Source organism: Balaenoptera acutorostrata, chromosome 5 (genome assembly GCF_949987535.1).
Source record: "Balaenoptera acutorostrata chromosome 5, mBalAcu1.1, whole genome shotgun sequence".
Taxonomy (NCBI): Eukaryota; Metazoa; Chordata; class Mammalia; order Artiodactyla; family Balaenopteridae; genus Balaenoptera; species Balaenoptera acutorostrata.
In genome coordinates this window covers 36,442,429-36,460,417 of record NC_080068.1, presented here as the reverse complement: position 1 = coordinate 36,460,417, position 17,989 = coordinate 36,442,429, and the positions used below count along the sequence as shown (strand labels likewise).

The window sequence follows — 17,989 nt, the reverse complement described above, 5'->3', positions numbered from 1 at the left end:
AAAATTAGTTCAAGGAGAAATGTAAGAAACACACACAGAGCGAAAATAGGAAATTTTGAAATGCAGAAGAGGTCTATCCATAGTATAGTAATCAATGCCATTCCACTAGACACAATTAATTTGAATTTCTGTGAACAAGAACCATTCTCATTATGTATTAGTTTTCAACAATTTACAGAGATAAAATACCTGAAAGACAATGAAGATAAAATACCTGGAAGACAACTCAGATGGCAAAGCCAGACTAGTCACACCCTAATCTTTTTTATTTTTCACCCCTAGGACACCCACTTATTTTTTCCCTTCTGTTTCAAATTGTTTCACCATTTTTTCTGACAGCCTCAAGGACCCAATTTTTATATATAGCAGCATCTCATTATCAATGTGTCCAAAACTGAACTTAACATCACTCCCTTTTCACTCACTTCATCATGGTCTGGCTTCTTCTAGAATCTCTGCTAGTGATCTTCAGCCTTTTTTTGTTCAACATGCCCTTAAAAAAATCTTGTTACAGATGTAAGCACTCAAAATCCTTGTTCACATTTTTTACATGGGAGACAGATTGTTGTTATAGTAGTAACACTTATTTCTTAAACTCCGTCTGCGTTATATGCCCCCAAATCAATTACTGGTCTTTATTTTTTATTTGTTTACTACTTATGAGCTTGAATAGGTCCTAAAATTTAGTTTGTAGCAAAGACCCTCTCCAACATAAAAAGGATGTCTTCCCCAGGCATTAACGTCAGTCCCTGTTTCAACATGAAACACCAATATTTGGAATTCCCCTTTGCTTGGTAGCCTAGAAACTTTCACACACTTGTGTGGTACACCTTGGTCAGGTTGGGAGGGGCGAGAGGTGAACCTTTCTTTTGTAATTTTCAAGAAGGGTGATTATAAAATTGATTTGGGGAAGGACAAACCAACGAGATCCCAGGGGATTTCTTAGGCAGAACAATTTTAGGAATAAAGATACATAAACTGAACTTCTGGAAATTACCTTAAAATTTACCTGTTTCCAGATACTCCTTAGATAAATTAATATAACCCCAGGGTCCTCAGACCTCATTTTAAAGACAGCTGGTCTTGACACCCTTGAGTCTTGACACCCTTGAGTCTTCCCCCTAAGCTGGATTATGAGTCTTCCCTTCCTTACTCCTTATTATCCTCCTCTATATCTCTGGGGTGTGTCCACTTCCTCCAGGGGCATATTATTGCAGAACCTCCTCATTGCTCACGTAGATACCATGGTAACCTCCTAATCTTCCTCTAGTCTAATAAAGCTCTGACACTGCTGCCCTGTACTCTTCCTAAAACAGAAATGTGATTCATGACGCTTTCCTGTCTACAATCCTGCAGGGCCTCCCAATAGATTTTAAGATAATATAGTCTTCAGCAGTGTACACAGGGAAGTTCATGATCGGATGCCTGCTTATCTTCCAGATTTATGTTTTTGCCACTGTCGACCCTCTGTCTCCCTACCCTCTACACTCAAATACCCAGAGAACCCAGTGTTCTAGTCACACTAAAATGTTTGCAACGATTAATTTGTCATATTCCTGGGACTTAACCCAGGTTTGTCCCTCTTCCCTCTCCCCTCCACTGAGACTTGTAGCCTGGCTTCCTCCCCTTTAGGAGTTAGTTTTGATGTCATTCTTTCTAAGAAGTATTTCCTGGCCATCCTAACACCAGACCCTGTGCTCATCCTCTGTGCTTCCCAGCGTCCTGCACGTGTGAGTTTCACACTGTATTTTAATGTTCAGGTACTGACCTGCCTTTTCTCCTGGACTGTAAACTCTTGGAGGCCAGAATCACATCTTCCACTCCTCGTATTCCCAGTGTCCAGCACATACTTGGTACATGACAGGTGTTGTTGAAATGTTTACTGAGGGAATGAATTGCTTTATCAACCACAAATGCCACAGAAATGTAGTTTGTCTCACCATCCCTGTGTTTGGTACAAATTAACACATCTTATGAAGACGTACAAATGCAGTCCCTTCTCAGCCCCCAGCACTACCTGTGGCTGTTGTTTTCTCAGAATGCTGTTCCACTTCTTCCATTTGCCTCTGGTAGGCTCCAGTAAGTTCCCACACTGTTGGGAATGGAATGGTGCCCCTCGTCCAAGAATGTGGCTGGTAATTGAACCGCATTTTCCCAACTAATTTTTAGGGTGACTTTAACATGCCTTTGGAAGCTTTTTATCCCTGTGTTCAGTTGAAAATTTTATTCTACTTGGTACCATGTACAATAGCAAAAAGAACATTTTTTTTGAAGGATATAGAGAAGAATAAAACATAATCCTGGCTTATGTTATGGAAGAGATAGACAAATGTTTCAGTATCTCTAACAGAAGTGTTATGATTCATGCACAGAAGATGTGGAATATAGAAGAGACCTTACTGCAGTAGTATAACCGGCATTCAGTCTGTAGTAACATTTGGGGAAATTACAGATATGCTGTCGTACATCAATCTGTTATTTTTTGATTGATATCTAAAAATGGACATTGTATCCTGTTGCTTATACCTGACTACTGTTTTATTTCATGTAAAACATACATTTTAATCCTCCCAAGAGGAAAAATATATTAATATAAAAAGTTGAAGTTGCACACAAAACATATCATACTGCTGCAAATCAATCAAAGCAAGTGTTCGAATTACTGATTGAATTAAGATAAATACTGAATTATATTTTTTTGTTTATTTCCTAATAATAGAAACTTCATGAGGGCAGGGGCCTTATCATGTACTTACAAAAGTACTTACAACAGTTCTAGGATGTAATAATCAGGAAATAAATATTTGTTGAATGAATATATATATTCATGGCAAAGGGCTGCTACTTTTTGAATTCAAATGTATTTTGAATTTGTTTTCTTTACTAGATGGGAATACTGATGAGTACTTTGCTATTAATGAAACATCAGGAGAACTCTCAATTACTCGTGCTTTGGACCGGGAGCAAGTCAGCAACTTCACCCTAGTCATCCTGTGCTCCGATCTGGGGGATCCACCCCTGAGCTCCATGGTGCAGCTGCAAGTCAGAGTTCTGGACGACAATGACCACAGTCCTTCCTTCTCCAGGCTCCATTACCAGGCCTCTGTGAGAGAGGATGCTCAAGTGGGAACCGTGGTTCTTGTGCTTTCTGCTGTGGACAAAGATGAAGGCCTGAATGGGAAAACTGAGTATTCTCTGGCGAATGAGGCTTCCGAGGCATTCACCATTGATCCCGTAGCGGGCACATTGAGAACCAGCCACATCCTTGACCGAGAAGCCAGAGCCGAGCATACATTTAAGGCTGTGGCCAGAGACTGTGGTGTCCAGGGCTCAAGAAGCACCACGGTGATCATAAAAGTACATGTCACTGATGTTAATGACAATGATCCAGTTTGGGAACAGAACCCCTTTGATATTTTTCTTTCCCCCCAGTCACCTACTAACCAGATGACCGCCATCCTGAGAGCCAGTGACCCAGACTTGGGACCCAATGGAACTGTCATATTTAGTTTTGCAGAGCCCCAGTCAGTGTTTTCTATTAATGAATACACAGGAGAAATTCAACTTCAGCAAAACCCAGCTTCAGAATATTTTCCTATCTGGCTGCAGTTAAAAGTTGTGGACCAGGGGTTCCCAGCTAGGACAACCACTGGTCTCTTGGTCATTCACATGGAAGGAGAAGATGTAAGGATTTCCTTCAGCCAGCATCTGTATAATGGGATTGTGCCCGAAAATTGTGAGGCAGGTGAGTGTCAAGTGTTTTGTACATTGTCCCAGTTTTGACAAAATGCTTAAAACTAAGGATTATAGAACGAGTGCTATCACGGTTCAGTTATGAATATTTGAGTGCAGCCAATTCTTGATATGCCAACTTTCATTCAAAATATGTCATTAGAAAAATATACTCAAATACAGTAAAACACGCACACACACTCCCCTTTAAAGACAGCAAAAGATAGTAAAAATGCTGAAAGATAAATCATTCAAGGCTCTTAAAGTTTAACTTAAATTTAAAATCTCAAATAAAAACCCTTTTATTTAAATGTTTATGAATTCTGAACAACTGTACATTTCCTAAAGTACTTTCCTAGAAGTACAATGAAAGGTGAAGTACGTTGTGGTTCAGTGACTGCCACTGCATGTCCTTGGGCAGCTGTATGTCTCTGCCTCAGTTTCCTAATCTGCAAATTAAGGATAAGTTTGGTGCCTACCTCATTAGGGTATAGGACTGAATAAGCCAGTTCATATAAAGCACTTAAAACAGTGTCTGACTCAGAATCAACATGTAATATATGGGAACTGCTGTTATTATTATTATTATACTTCATTTTATATTATACTTCATTTTGATATAGTCAGCATTGCTTTCAAACAGTGCAGTAATATCTGATCTTCAAAGAATTTGGCACAGATTATACTACTCAGAACAGGCTTCAGTGAATTGTAACTATTTTTCCTCATAATGCTAAATTATTTTTCAGTTATTTCCCTACTCAAATGCATGCCATAATGGGAAACATAAAAAAAAATTAATTTAAATGATCTTCCTAGCCCAAAGCAAAAAAACCCATTTGTATATAGTTGTTGATTGAAAGAAATCCAATCTAGGTAATTATATCTAACTAGAGAGTTGAGAAATAAATCTTCTGAACCTTTCAGCCAGCCAGAGGGCAAAGCACACGGACTCCAGGGCTGGGGAGAAAAGGAGTTTGCCTGCGACAGTCTGATGTGTGCTGTTTGCTTTCTCCAGTCTTTTTTTTGTTTTTGTTTTGTCATTTTGGATTCAGTTTCACTTTATCTGTACCTACAACAACCACTATTTAAAAGGCAACCTTCATTTTTCTGAAATTGATCTATACATTTCATAGTGAAAATATTTTGTTACACATTATATTCTTTATGAAAAGAAAATACTCAATTTAATATCGAATGTCAAATTAGGGTTCTTCTCAGTTGCAGATTATTAACCTGACTTTGATCTTCTTTTGAATTATGGTTATCTAATGGGCTGCTTATTTGGAAGGCCCCTTGTTGATTCTAAACATAATTAAGGGTAAATTGCAATTACCTTAATTAAATGAAATAATAGCAACTTCCAAAAAAACTAGAAATGTCCACGCATATACTTAGGTGTGATGAGATTTCTGCATAAGAGTTAAATGTTAAATAACATGAGATACTCCTTAGAGCTCTGTTTCTGTACCTCTGGAGAGATATACATCCCAACCCCAGAGCAGAGCCTGATAGAAAGGAAAGGTGACATTTTCTAAATAATAACAGCGCAAAATATATGAGTCAATCTTGAAATTGATCTGATAAAAATCACAGAATTTTTGAGCCCAGTTTTTGTCTGCAATGAACATATAAACACTTTTTTTTCTTAAATACCTTTGACACATGACCTTTCAGTCTCTACTTGAATATTTCAGTGACTGAGAGTTTAGGACAGTGGTTCTTGAACTTGGGTGTGAAACAGGCACTCTGTGATGATCCCTGAAGTTTCTGCTTCAGTAGGTCTGGGGTCCAGGAACTGCCATTTTTAACAAACTCTGCAGGTGATTTGATTGCATGACAATGTTGGAAAACCTTTTCATTTGAAAAGTCATTCCTGCATTAAACCCAGATCTGCCTCCTTTATGTCTGTTCATAAATCCTAGTCCTGCCCTCTGGAGCACTCCACTGATCTACACAGTCGCTCTTCAGATATTTTATTTGCTCCTTCAACAAAATTTTTATTGAGTATTATGTGTCAGGTCCTCTTCTATTGTGATATGTTAGTGAACTAAAAGACAAAGATGCTTGTCCTTGTGAGGCTTACATTCTAGCAAGGGTAAAGAGACAATATCAATGAATGTAATAAATAACTAAAGTGTAGTGTATGTTAGACGGTTTTAAGAGCTATGGTATAAAGAAGCAGAGCAAGGGGTGCTGGGGGAGGGCACAAATGCAATTTTAGATAGCAGGTTAAGGCAGGCATCATTGAGCAAGTGACATTTGGGCAAAGACTTAAAAAGAGGAGGTAGCCATTCATATAATTGGGGGAAGAGCATTTCCGGAAAAAAAGGAGAAATCCAGTGGGAGCCTTCCTGGTTTGCTCAAAGAACAGCAAAGAGGACTGTGTGACTGAAGCAGAGTAAGCAAAGTGAAGAATGGTAAAAAATGAAGTCAGAAGCGAATAGACCAGGCAGGGCCTTGTAGATCACTGGGGGGTCTTTGGCTTTTACTCAAAATAGTTTTCCCGTCTCTAGTTCTTCACTTATTCTTCACGTAATGAGATTTCCAACCACGGCTAGTGAACATTCTCATCCAATATAAATTCTGCAGAGTAGTAGACATTAAATAAATTATCACTCAAAAGAATTGGCACAGGACTCATCGTTGTGTCACACTTTTTCACATTAGTAAATGAAATTTCTAAAAATTGAGTAATGTGCCTGGCCATTTCCTAATTAAGGTATCTTTTCTCAAGTCACCCACGATTAATTCGTTTGCAGTATTAAACCTAAATAAAAGTCAATATCTAAAGCACCCCAAAGAAAATATTTCGATATGAAGTTAAGTTATGGGTTAGTAAGTATAATAATATTTGTGGTTGAATTCAGAAATGATTTAATAATAACCCTAATAAAAACTGCCGTGGAAGGGGAAATTATTCACCTGTTTTCATCTTTGCAGTGCGCCGTTCATTTCTGTGTCAGAGACTCACTCTGTCGGTAGCGGTTGCCGTTACAGGAAGGAAACTACCCCTACTTTGGTCTGTTTCCCATCACTCAACCTTCTGTCTACCCCCAGCCGTAACAGTTGGGAGTAATCAATGTGGCGAAGAGTAACCTGGTCTGAGATTAAAAAAAACTAGGGCAGAAGACAGTGAAGACTAAATTACTTTCTTACCTCTGAAGGTGGGCCTCCTGTTTCAGTTCATTCAGAAAAGCTAATGAATACATGGGCAGAAGCCTCTATTCTGCTATCGCATCATTGTGTTTTCTTTGACCTCTGATTAGAGTTGTCCTTCTTAGTCCTCTTGTATTTAGAATTACTGAACTAAATTTGACTGCTACCTTTTTATAGAACTTAACACTCTTAAAATTTGTTTATTAAATCTTACACATAAGCAAGGTTAATACCTGGCAGTAATACAGCATATGGTACCCATAAATATCCAGGTAGGTGTACATTTCAAGACATAGGAAGCAATGGGTTGGGACCTTGCTTTGAAGAGTAGCTATGACGTGTGAAGGGCATGGAGCCTAAGGGGAGAGTAGCCTAAAAGCTGCAGCATATGACAGGAAGGAGAACAAGAGAAGGAAAGGATTGTGGTTAAGAAGGCTGTTGAATCTGATTAGATGCAGCTAACCTACACCGGGGTCGGCAGGATTCCCTAGGCCCCAGTGAACAACGACGACAAAGTGCATAACGTACTGATTGACATATGCCCCAAATATTTCAAGCTGGCCAAAGCTTTGCCTGGAGCATGAATTTCGTACATATTACCAGATCATATCATGGACACCAGAAGGTGATTTTTTTTAAAATTTGGATTCCAGTGGTTTTAAGATTGTAAATCCATTGATCAGTGTTAGAATGGCCTTGATATAAATTATTTAATAGCATTTTATAACTTCCAGAATTATTTCTGTCCCAAATAAATCTGCAATTTTAATCTTTATTTTCAAAAGAAACATATGTGCCTATTGGAAGCTCACATCATCTGTGGCTCACTCAAGCATCCCATCCGGCAGGCACCGCCTGACATCCCGAGTGAATTATATTCTGTATCATCATAAATCCTATTACCCTAAACTGCTTTTAACATTTAGATTTTTTTAAAGAAAATAAAACGTTAAAATAAATAACTCCAATGTATTTATATTTGTTTAACATTTCTTTCTTGGAAAGCCCACAAGTTTGAGTTTTGATTGACATTATTTTCATCTATTAACAACATTAAACTTAACACTTCAATTGTTTAAAACAGTACATAGTTCAATAATAGATTTATATATATATATACATACATATATATAATTTTTTATAGTTTATAGCATTTTAGAAGAAACCCTTCAGTAGGTAAGGTCTCTTTAAGTCATGAAATGTTCATTTATTCACAGAAAGAGTCATTTCAGAATGTGTCAGTTGCCTGTAAGAGAGAGGTTGGCCATACAGCAAGGTGACCAGAAAAGCTAAAGCCCAAATGATTCCCCACTCTTTACCCTTACCACTTGTTGTTCCTTTTCTACCCACATGAGAGGATATATAACCATTCTGAATCTTTTTGAAGTGAAATATAAACCACTTGGTTGTCCGTGACATTCCAATCCATTAAACCATTTAAATTAACCTTCTAGAAGCCAGCTTTTATTTCTTCTGTTTCACTTCCAGAGCTTTGGTTATACCAATGAGGGTGAATCAGCAACCGTAGTCCCCAATGTGGACTTTTCACAATTTCATGCATTTTTAATAATTACTAGAGAGGAACATTTTTTTTTTTATTTTATATTGGAGTAGAGTTGATTTACAATGTTGTGTTAGTTTCAGGTGTACAGCAAAGTGATTCAGTTATACATATACATATATCTATTCTTTTTCAAATTCTTTTCCCATTTAGGTTATTACAGAATATTGAGCAGAGGTCCCTGTGCTATACAGTAGGTCCTTGTTGGTTATCTATTTTAAATATAGTAGTTTGTGTATGTTAAACCCAAACTCTTAATTTATCTCCCTCCCCACCTTTTCCCTTTGGTAACCATAAGTTTGTTTTCTAAGTCTGTGAGTCTGTTTTGTTCTGTTTTGTTAAATAAGTTCATTTGTGTCATTTCTGCTCATTGACTTCCTTTTGGCCACACATACTTTCTTTTGGTGTCTTAACACCTCCATCAAGCCTTCTGCCATGGGAACGATTCTGTTTTTTCAGGTGATTTTGCATAACTCTCTTCTGAACCATTATATTTTGTTTAGTGATGTAACAGGGTTAATGTTTTTTAACAACTACTTTTTAAAGACTGTTTAGGTACACAGTAAAATTGAGGGGAAGATACAGAAATTTCTCATGTACCCCTTGTCCCAGTACATGCATTCCTTCTCTCATTATCAGCATCCTTCCCAGAGTGGCACACTTGTTAAAATCAGGGAACCTACACTGATACGTCATAATGACCCAAAGTCTACAGTTTACATTGGGGTTCATCCTTGTTGTTTTACATTTTATGGGTTTGGACAAATGTATAATGACATGTATCCACCATTATAGTATCATACAGAGTAGTTTCACTGTCCTAAAAAAAAATATGCTCTGTCTGTTCATCCTTTCCCCCATACCCCCAGCGCCAAACCCAGGCAACCACTGATCTTGTTATTGTCTCCATAATGCTGCCTTTTGCAGAATGTCACATAGTTGAAATCATACAGTATGTAGCCTATTAAAATTAGCTTCTTTTACTTAGTAATATGTGCATAAGTTTCTTCCATATCTTTTCACTGCTTGATAGCTCATTTCTTTTCAGCACTGAATAATATTCCATTGTCTAGATATTGCAGTTTATTTATCTACTCATCTACTGAAGGACATCTTGGTAGCTTCCAAGTTTTGGCAATTATGAATAAAAATGCTACAGAAACCAATGTACATGTTTTTGTATAGACATAAATTTCCAACTCCTTTGGGTAAATTCCAAGGAGTTTGATTCCTGGGTCTTATGGTTAGAGTATGTCTAGTTTTGTGAGAAAATGCCAAACTGTCTTCCAAAGTGGCTGTACCATTTTGATTTCCCACAGCAATGAATGAGAGTTCCTATTGCTCCACATCCTTCCCAGCATATGGTGTTTTCAGTGTTGTATATTTTGGCCATTCTAATAGACGTGTGGTTGTATCTCATTTTAATTGGCATTTCCCTGATGACATATGATGGGGAGCATCTTTTCATATGCTTACTTTCCATATGTATATCTCCTTTGTTGAGTGTCTTTTAAGGTCTTTTGTCCATTTCTAATCAGGTTGTTTGTTTTCTTATTGTTGACTTTTTAGAGTTCTTTGTATATTCTGGATAGCAGGCTTTTATCAGATATGTCTTTTGCAAATATTTTCTCCCAGAATATGTCTTGTCTTTTAATTCTCTTGGCATTGTCTTTTGCAGAGCGGAAAATTTTAATTTTAATAAAAAAACAACATATTAATTCTATCTTTCAGGGATCCTGCCTTTAGTGTGGTATCTAAAAAGTTATCCCCAAACCCAGAGTCACCTAGGTTTCCTCCAGTGTCTAGGAGTTTTTTGTTTTAACATTTCGAATTTAGGTCTGTAACCCATGTTGAGTTAATTTTTTAAAGGGTGAAAGGTCTGTGTACAGTTTTTTTTTGTTTGTTTTTTTGTTTTTTTTTTGGCATGTGGAAGCGTAGTTGTTCTACCACCATTTATTGAAAAGACTCTCCATTGTATTGCCTTTGCTCCTTTGTCAAAGATCAATTGACTGTATTTACAAGGGTCTATTTTGGGCTCTCTATTCGCTTCTATTGGTCTATTTATCTATTCTTTCACTAATACCACACTGTCTTGATTACTGTAGCTTTATAGTCTTAAAGCTGAGTAGTGCCATTCATCCAACTCTGTTCTTGTCCTGAGGGTTAATATTTTTGAACTATATTGGTATTGCCTGTCTGTGGATAAGACCTTCCACCTATTCTGCAAGAGACATCCACTTGTTTTGGATACATTAGGATAGTTACAGCAAAAATGCAAAGGGAGAATATTCTGCCTTTGACAAGCAAAATGGGTGGTCCTTAGTATAAACAAAGATGGCTCCTGAAGAAATCTGCCACATGGAAGGAAAGGAAAACCCATTCCATCTACTTGCTGGGGAATGCAGGAAGGCTAATGAGAAAAGATGTAAGAAACAAGTGGTCAGCCACAAGCATCCGGCCCCCCTTCCCCAAAGCTGTCATCCTGGAAGGAGCCAGTGAGACAGCCTAGGAAAAGCTAAAAGCAGAGGACACTTTGGAACTCTGGGAGGACACTGCCTCATGGGGTAGCTTTTTCCTAACATGAGTTAGTGGGAGCAGACTAAAATGGGCAACGTGTTTAGGTAAAAAGAAGGCACAAGTGAGTGTTCCATTCCTGTTTGGCTCTTGCAAGGCCTAGAAGACCCCCGCATAGTCCCAGCATTCCCACTGTGGACACAGATTAATGCATAATACAGGCCAGCTGACTGCCATGAGGACCACGGCTGCAAGTAATGAGATGAGCTCCTCCCCAAATCTTGGGTAGACAGCTGAAACGCAGGGTTACATAACATGCCAAGTACCAAAAAACTGCAACATCAAAAACAGCTGCAGTGGGGCCAGGCCAGCAAGGTAGAGTTCTGAGCCTGTACATGTTGACATGAAAGATGAGATTCACTGCCTGGAGACAAATTCTAAAAGCCAGTGGACAGCACACAAAGATCCCACCTCATCACTGCCAGTCTCCCCCCCAGCGGTGTCATCTTACAGAGCAGCAGCAATGCAACAGGGAGGGAGCCTCAAAAACTGAGCATGCATCCCAAAGCTGCTAAGGTTTCAAGGGAACAGACTGAGATGACATTAATAGCATGTTAAGATGGCCATTTTTCTCTGTTGTCCATCAGGGTGGGGCTTCTAAAGAATATTAGACCCATCATAAGAAATATAGAAATGATTTTTTCTTTGCACATCTAAGTTGTACTATGTAAAACTGAACTCTGCTTCATTTATTTTAGCTCTTAAAGAGCACTCTTATCTCTGTTCTTGAGGATGCCAGATAAATGGTGACTGTATACACAATGTTGTGTGCTCAGTACTCATTTTTTTAAAGGTATAGGAAATGGGTGGTCATCCTTGTAAAGACCTTTGAACATCTCTTTCATCTCTTCTCTTACAAGATAGTTTTGATGATCAAATAAGCACTTTGTAATCTCCAAAACATTTTACTTCATTGTTACCAACAGTTATAAGTGTAAGACATGGAGATGAAAGTACAGCCCAGAGTAGCTGGAAGAAGCTTCCCACTATGAACAGAACCAGAAAAGAGCTTGCTTCTAGTAGGTGTTTACCAAATGCTTATTGAACTCATTTCACCATTTAACAGTTATACTTCTAAGAAAACAAAACGGATATGCTCAAATGAGAATAAAACCAGGCCAAAGAAAAAAAAAAAAGATGAGGAAGACACTTAGTTCTGGGCAGGGGAAGTGGTCCACACAAAGGCGTGGGGACTCAGGAGCATGTGACGAGTTTACCATCCTGTGCAGCAAATCATCTGGAACAGCTAGACAGAGGCTCTCATGAGATTTCCAATGATGAGATGGACCAGAGAGACACTGATGGCCTTTCAATTATCAAAAGAGTGACAAAACAAACTTTCATATTGTAGAAAACTCACTTTGGAGGCCTTGTGAAGAAGAGTGCCTTGGGAAATAGAGATGAGTTAGAAGGGTACTGTGGTAATCCACATGGTGAATGACAAGGGCCCAAGTAAAACTGCGGTGGTGGGGGAAGACAAGAGGGAATGTGGTCTCTGTGTTTCCAAGACAGCCGCGGTGGGACTTCTTGATTATTTAGATCCAGGGTTCTCAATCCTGGCTGCACGTAGATACACCTGGGGAGCTTTTAAAAATTACTGATACCTGGACATCAACTCCCCCAACCCCCAAACCAATTAAATGAGAATCTTTGAAGATAGAACAGACATTGTGAATTGGTAGAAGCTCCCATGTAATTATGTGTGCAAGTCAGGAGTAAAGGTAGATAGAGAGAGGGCTGAGAAGAAATACAAAGTAATGCCAATATTTTACAGGAGTTGGAGATGCAATGCATCTACAGAAGAGATTGAGATGGAGAGGCCGAGGCACTGCTGACCATTCCTGGGAGGATGGTGTTAGAGAAACAGGAAGGTGGCACATTCCAGAAGTAGGGAGTGGTCAACCATATCTAATTTGTAGCTGAGGTTTGGGAAGATAAGGACTGAAATGTGGCTGTTAGCTCAATCGGAGGCCTGTCCCCAGAGCAGAAGTGAATGAGGTGGTGGGGTTACCACCCACTGGGAGTGGGGCTACGGTGCTCACAGAACCTTTCCACAGTGGGGCTGGGAAGAGTGTTACCTGAGATGGTCTGAGGATACCATCTTGGCATAGGGAAGTAAGAACATGGTAGAAAAGAAGGCATGTCTGAAAAGATAAGTCTGTGCATCAAATATAAAGGATAAGAGAATGACACAGTTAGCAAAATAAAGAGCTGGAAGAGTTCAGGAATGAAATTCTGAGGAGTAAGTTTGAAACTCTGTTGAAATTGTTCAGAATGTGGCCAAGAATAAAGACCAGTAGCCGAGACTTCCTAAGTGAACCAGAGTCGGCCGTGGCTGTTTACAAGAATCGTGTGCAGCCAAACAGACTTCAGCAGCTTTGGAGAGGATTGTGAAATTTGGAGAGCACCAAGTTGCTAGAACTTAATATTTTTAGAAACCAGAGTATAGACGAGTGCAGAGTGAAGTGGAGATGGGGAATTCAGCCATTTTTGACAAGGCTGGGCCATGAAGGGACAGAAAGGAATGTTGCAATAGCTTTAAGAGCCCTGAAGATCAGAGGGCTATTTTATTTTGTTTTTGAAAGCTGAAAGAGATTTAGACATTGGTGATTTACTGCACTTTAAAGTCTACAAAGAATTTTCGTTTACATGTAAGTCAGAAACAACAAAGCACTTAGAAATATCAGAATCTCCATTCATTGCTTTCTGGTCTCAGTCGGTACCTGTCGTTTGTGGAGGCTAACCCCGCTTTCAGATTATTTTGAGGGCAGCAGTCCTGTCTCCCTGAAAAGCTACTGTGGCAATCAAATGGACTTATTAAAATTAACCTCATATAAGGCATTTCTTATAGTCTAAGTGAAACATTTTTAAGATTTTGGGGGCCACATTTTATTTGTTTCTTGAAATAATTGGAAATGTGCTATCTCATAACCAAAGTTGATCACTCATATAAAAAATTGTGTAACCTTTCTTTCTGGACATGTGCAGGCTCTGGATTCTGGCTGACTTTCGGGTTCCAGGAGCTGAACGAAGAATAAGGATGGCCTTAAAAGTGCAGGGAATGTTAAGTCTGATTATCAACCTGGGGATGCAGCCTAGACAGGGAATGGCTGGAAAACGAGGGGAGATCAGCAGTGGCCGGTCCACAGGCAAGATCTGGAGTCTAACCCAACAACGAAGCAATAGTGAAGATTCTCAAGCTCATGTGTTGAATCTTTATGTTTCAGTTTTCTGTAAATTACAAAATTGGAGAGGAAGTAGGGGCTTCCAGGAATCATTTTAGCACTGCGTTTCTCAAGGTTGTTTTGAGTGCATTTTAAAATGATTAAATGAAGCCATTTACAGATAATCACTCCTTTTAAAATGTTGCCCACTAAAATCCATAATCCCATTAAAAAATATATTTCAGACTGTTTACTTCTCATTGCATGTATTAATTCTATATTGGTTTTCTTCCTCATCTTTCTTTTTCTAAAGTACATGAAAAGTCAAGAAGCACTTTTTATGACTTCCTCTATTATTTCCTTAGGTATTCACAAACACAAATGTGTTCAAGATTGCATGCCTTTTACATTTTAAAACGTAGTTTTCATCTGTTCACAAATTTTGGGAAATTGCTCATTTTGAGCATTTTCCATGCTTTGTCTCATCACAGGGGTAGAATTTTTGGAAAGCCCTATGTTCAGTCATTTCTTGATGATGAGAAGGTGGGAAGGAAAAAAATCAACTCTTCTTTTTTTTTTTTTTTTTTTTTTTTTGGCTGTGGTAAGAAACACATAAAATTTACCATTTTTAAGTGCACAGTACAGTAGTGTTAACAGTATGCATATCATTGTGCAGTGGATTTCTCCAACTTTTTCATCTTTCAAAACTGAAACTCTACACTCATTGAACAACTCTTTCCTCTCCCTCCACTCCAAGCAAGCACCATTCTACTTTTTGCTTCTAAGGGTTTGACTATTTTAGATACTTTATAAAAGTGGAGACATGAAGTATTTGTCTTTTTGTGGCTGGCTAATTCAAATAATGTCCATCAATGTTGTGCCATAAGACAGGATTTCCTTCTTTTTTAAGGTTGAGTACTATACCATTGCATGTTTATACCACATTTCTTTACCCATTTAGCAACTTAAAGACATTTAGGTTGTTTCTACCTCTTGGCTATTGTAAATAATGTTACAATGAACATGGATGTGCAGATAAGTCTTTTTTTTTTTTTTTTTTTTTTTTTTTAATTTATTTATTTATTTATTTATTTATTTATGGCTGTGTTGGGTCTTCGTTTCTGTGTAAGGGCTTTCTCCAGTTGCGGCAAGCGGGGGCCACTCTTCATCGCGGTGCGCGGGCCTCTCACCATCGCGGCCTCTCCCGTTGTGGAGTACAGGCTCCAGACGCGCAGGCTCAGCAACTGTGGCTCACGGGCTTAGTCGCTCCGCGGCATGTGGGATCTTCCCAGACCAGGGCTCGAACCCGCGTCCCCTGCATTGGCAGGCAGATTCTCAACCACTGCGCCACCAGGGAAGCCCCAGATAAGTCTTTAAGATCCTGTTTTCAGTTATTTGGATATATACCCAGAAGTAGGATTGCTGGACCATATGGTAGTTCTAAGTTTAATTTTTAGAGGATCATCCACACTGTGTTTCATAGTGGCTATACCATTTTACATTCCCACCAACAGTGTACAAGGGTTCCAGTTTCTCCTTACCTTTATTGACACGTTATTTTCTTTTTTTGTTTGTTTGTTTGTTTGTTTTTTTGATAGCAGGTATTCTAACTGGTGTGAGGTGACATCTCACTGTGGTTTTGATTTGTATTTCCTTGGTGATTAGTGATGTTGAGCATCTTTTCATGTACCAGTGGGCCATTTGTATATCTTCTTTGAAAAAATGTCTATACAAGTCCTTTGTTCATTTTTCAATTGGTTTTGTTTTCTGTTGAGTTGTAGGAGTTCCTTATATATTTTGGAGATTAACCCCTTATCAGATATATAATTTGCAAATATTTTCTCCCATTCCATAGATTGCCTTTTCACTCTGTTGATTGTTTCCTTTGTTTCATAGAAGCTTTTTAATTTGATGTAGTCCTATTCATCTATTTTTGCTTTTGTTGCCTGTACTTTTGCTCTCATATCCAAGAAATTATTGCCAAATCCAATGTCATGAAGTTTTACCACTATGTTTTCCTCTAGGAGATTTAAATCCATTTTTAGTTAATTTTTTAAGTATGGTGTAAGATATTCAAATACATTTCTTTTGCAGTTATCCAGTTTTCTTAACACCATTTGTTAAATAGACTATCCTTTCCCTATTGTGTAGCCTTGGCATCCTTGTCAAAGATCATTTGAAAATATATGTGAAAGCTTATTTGTGGCATCTCTATTCTGTTCCATTGGTCTGTATATCTCTCTGTATGTCAGTACCATACTGTTTTGATTCCTGTAACTTTGTAATATGTTTTGAACTCAGGAATGTGAGGCTTCCAGCTTTGCTTTTCTTTCTCAAGATTGTTTTGGCTATCCAGAGTACTTTGAGATTTCATATGAATTTTAAGTTTTTTTTTCTATCTCTGCAAAAAATGCCATTGGGATTTTGATAGGAATTGCATTGATTCTGTAGATTGTTTTGGGCAGTATGGACATTTTAACAATATTAAGTCTTCTACTCCATGAACACAGAATGTATTTCCATGTATTTGGGTCGTCTTTCATTACTTTTAACAATGTTTTGTACTTTTTAGTGTATAAGACTTTCACTTTCTTGGGTAAGTTTATTCCTAATTATGTTTTGATGCTATTAATTGGAATTGTTTCCCTAATTTCTTTTTTCGATTATACATGGTTAGTGCATAGAAATGCGACTGATTTTTTGTGGAATGGATAAGGTTTTCTACATATAAGATCATGTCACCGTGTCATGAGAACAGAGATAATTTTACTTCTTTTTCGATTTGGATGCCTTTAATTTCAAAACTTAACTTCCCTGACTAGGATTTCCAGTACTATATCACATAGAAGTGGCAAGAGTGGACATCATTGCCTTGTTCCTGAGCTTAGTAAAGAAGCTTTCTGTTTTTCACCATTGAGCAGGATGTTTGTTATCTGTGGAATTTTTTATATATGGCCTTTATTATTTTGTGGTAATTTCCTTATAATACCTCTAGTTTATTGAGTGTGTTTATCCTGAGAGATTGTTGAATTTTGCCAAATACTTTTTCTGCATGTATTGTGATTTCTTATCCTTTGTTCTGTTAATGTGGTGTATCACAGTGATTGATTTTCATATGTTGAACAATGATTGCATCCCAGGGATAAGTCTCAATTGGTTATGGCACCTGATCATTTTAATATGCTGTTGAATTCAGTTTGCTAATACTTTGTTGAGGATCTTTGTATCTATATTCACCAGGGCTATTGGTCTGTAGTTTTCTTTTCTTGCAGTGTCTCTGTCTGGTTTTGGTATCAGAGTAATGCTGACCTCATAAAATAAGTTTGGAAGTGTTCTATCCTCTTTAAATTTTTTGGAAGAGTTTGAGAAGAACTGATGTTAATTCTTCTTTATGTGTTTGGTAGAATTCACCAGTGAAGCCATCTGTTCCTCTTTATCGGGAGGCTTTTGATTACTGATTCAATCTCCTAACTAGTTACAGATCTGTTCAGATTTGTTCTTTCTTCATGATTTGATTTTGGTAGGGTGTATGTTTCTATAAATGTATCCATTTCTTCTAGGTTATCTAATTTGTTGGTGTATAATTGTTCATAGTAGTCTCTTATGATATTTTTATTTCTATGGCATCAGTTGTAAAGTGTCCCCTTTCATTTCTGATTTTTCTTATTTGAGGCTTCTCACTTCTTTTTTCTTTTCTAGCTAAGGCATTGTCAATTTTACTGACCTTTTTCAAAAAAAAACAGTTTTATTGATTTTTAATTGTTTTTATACTATTTTATTTATTTCTACTCTAATCTTT

At 37.9% G+C, this 17,989-nt stretch overlaps 1 protein-coding gene across 1 annotated transcript in view; it reads left to right on the top strand.

The window, feature by feature from the left end:
- Nucleotides 1–17,989, top strand: part of DCHS2 (dachsous cadherin-related 2) — a 309,593-nt gene that overhangs the window by 238,650 nt on the left and 52,954 nt on the right. Inside the window, exon 14 of the mRNA XM_057546964.1 lies at nt 2,888–3,745. Coding sequence (XP_057402947.1) covers nt 2,888–3,745 — 858 coding nt within the window. The remainder of the gene's footprint in view (nt 1–2,887; nt 3,746–17,989) is intronic.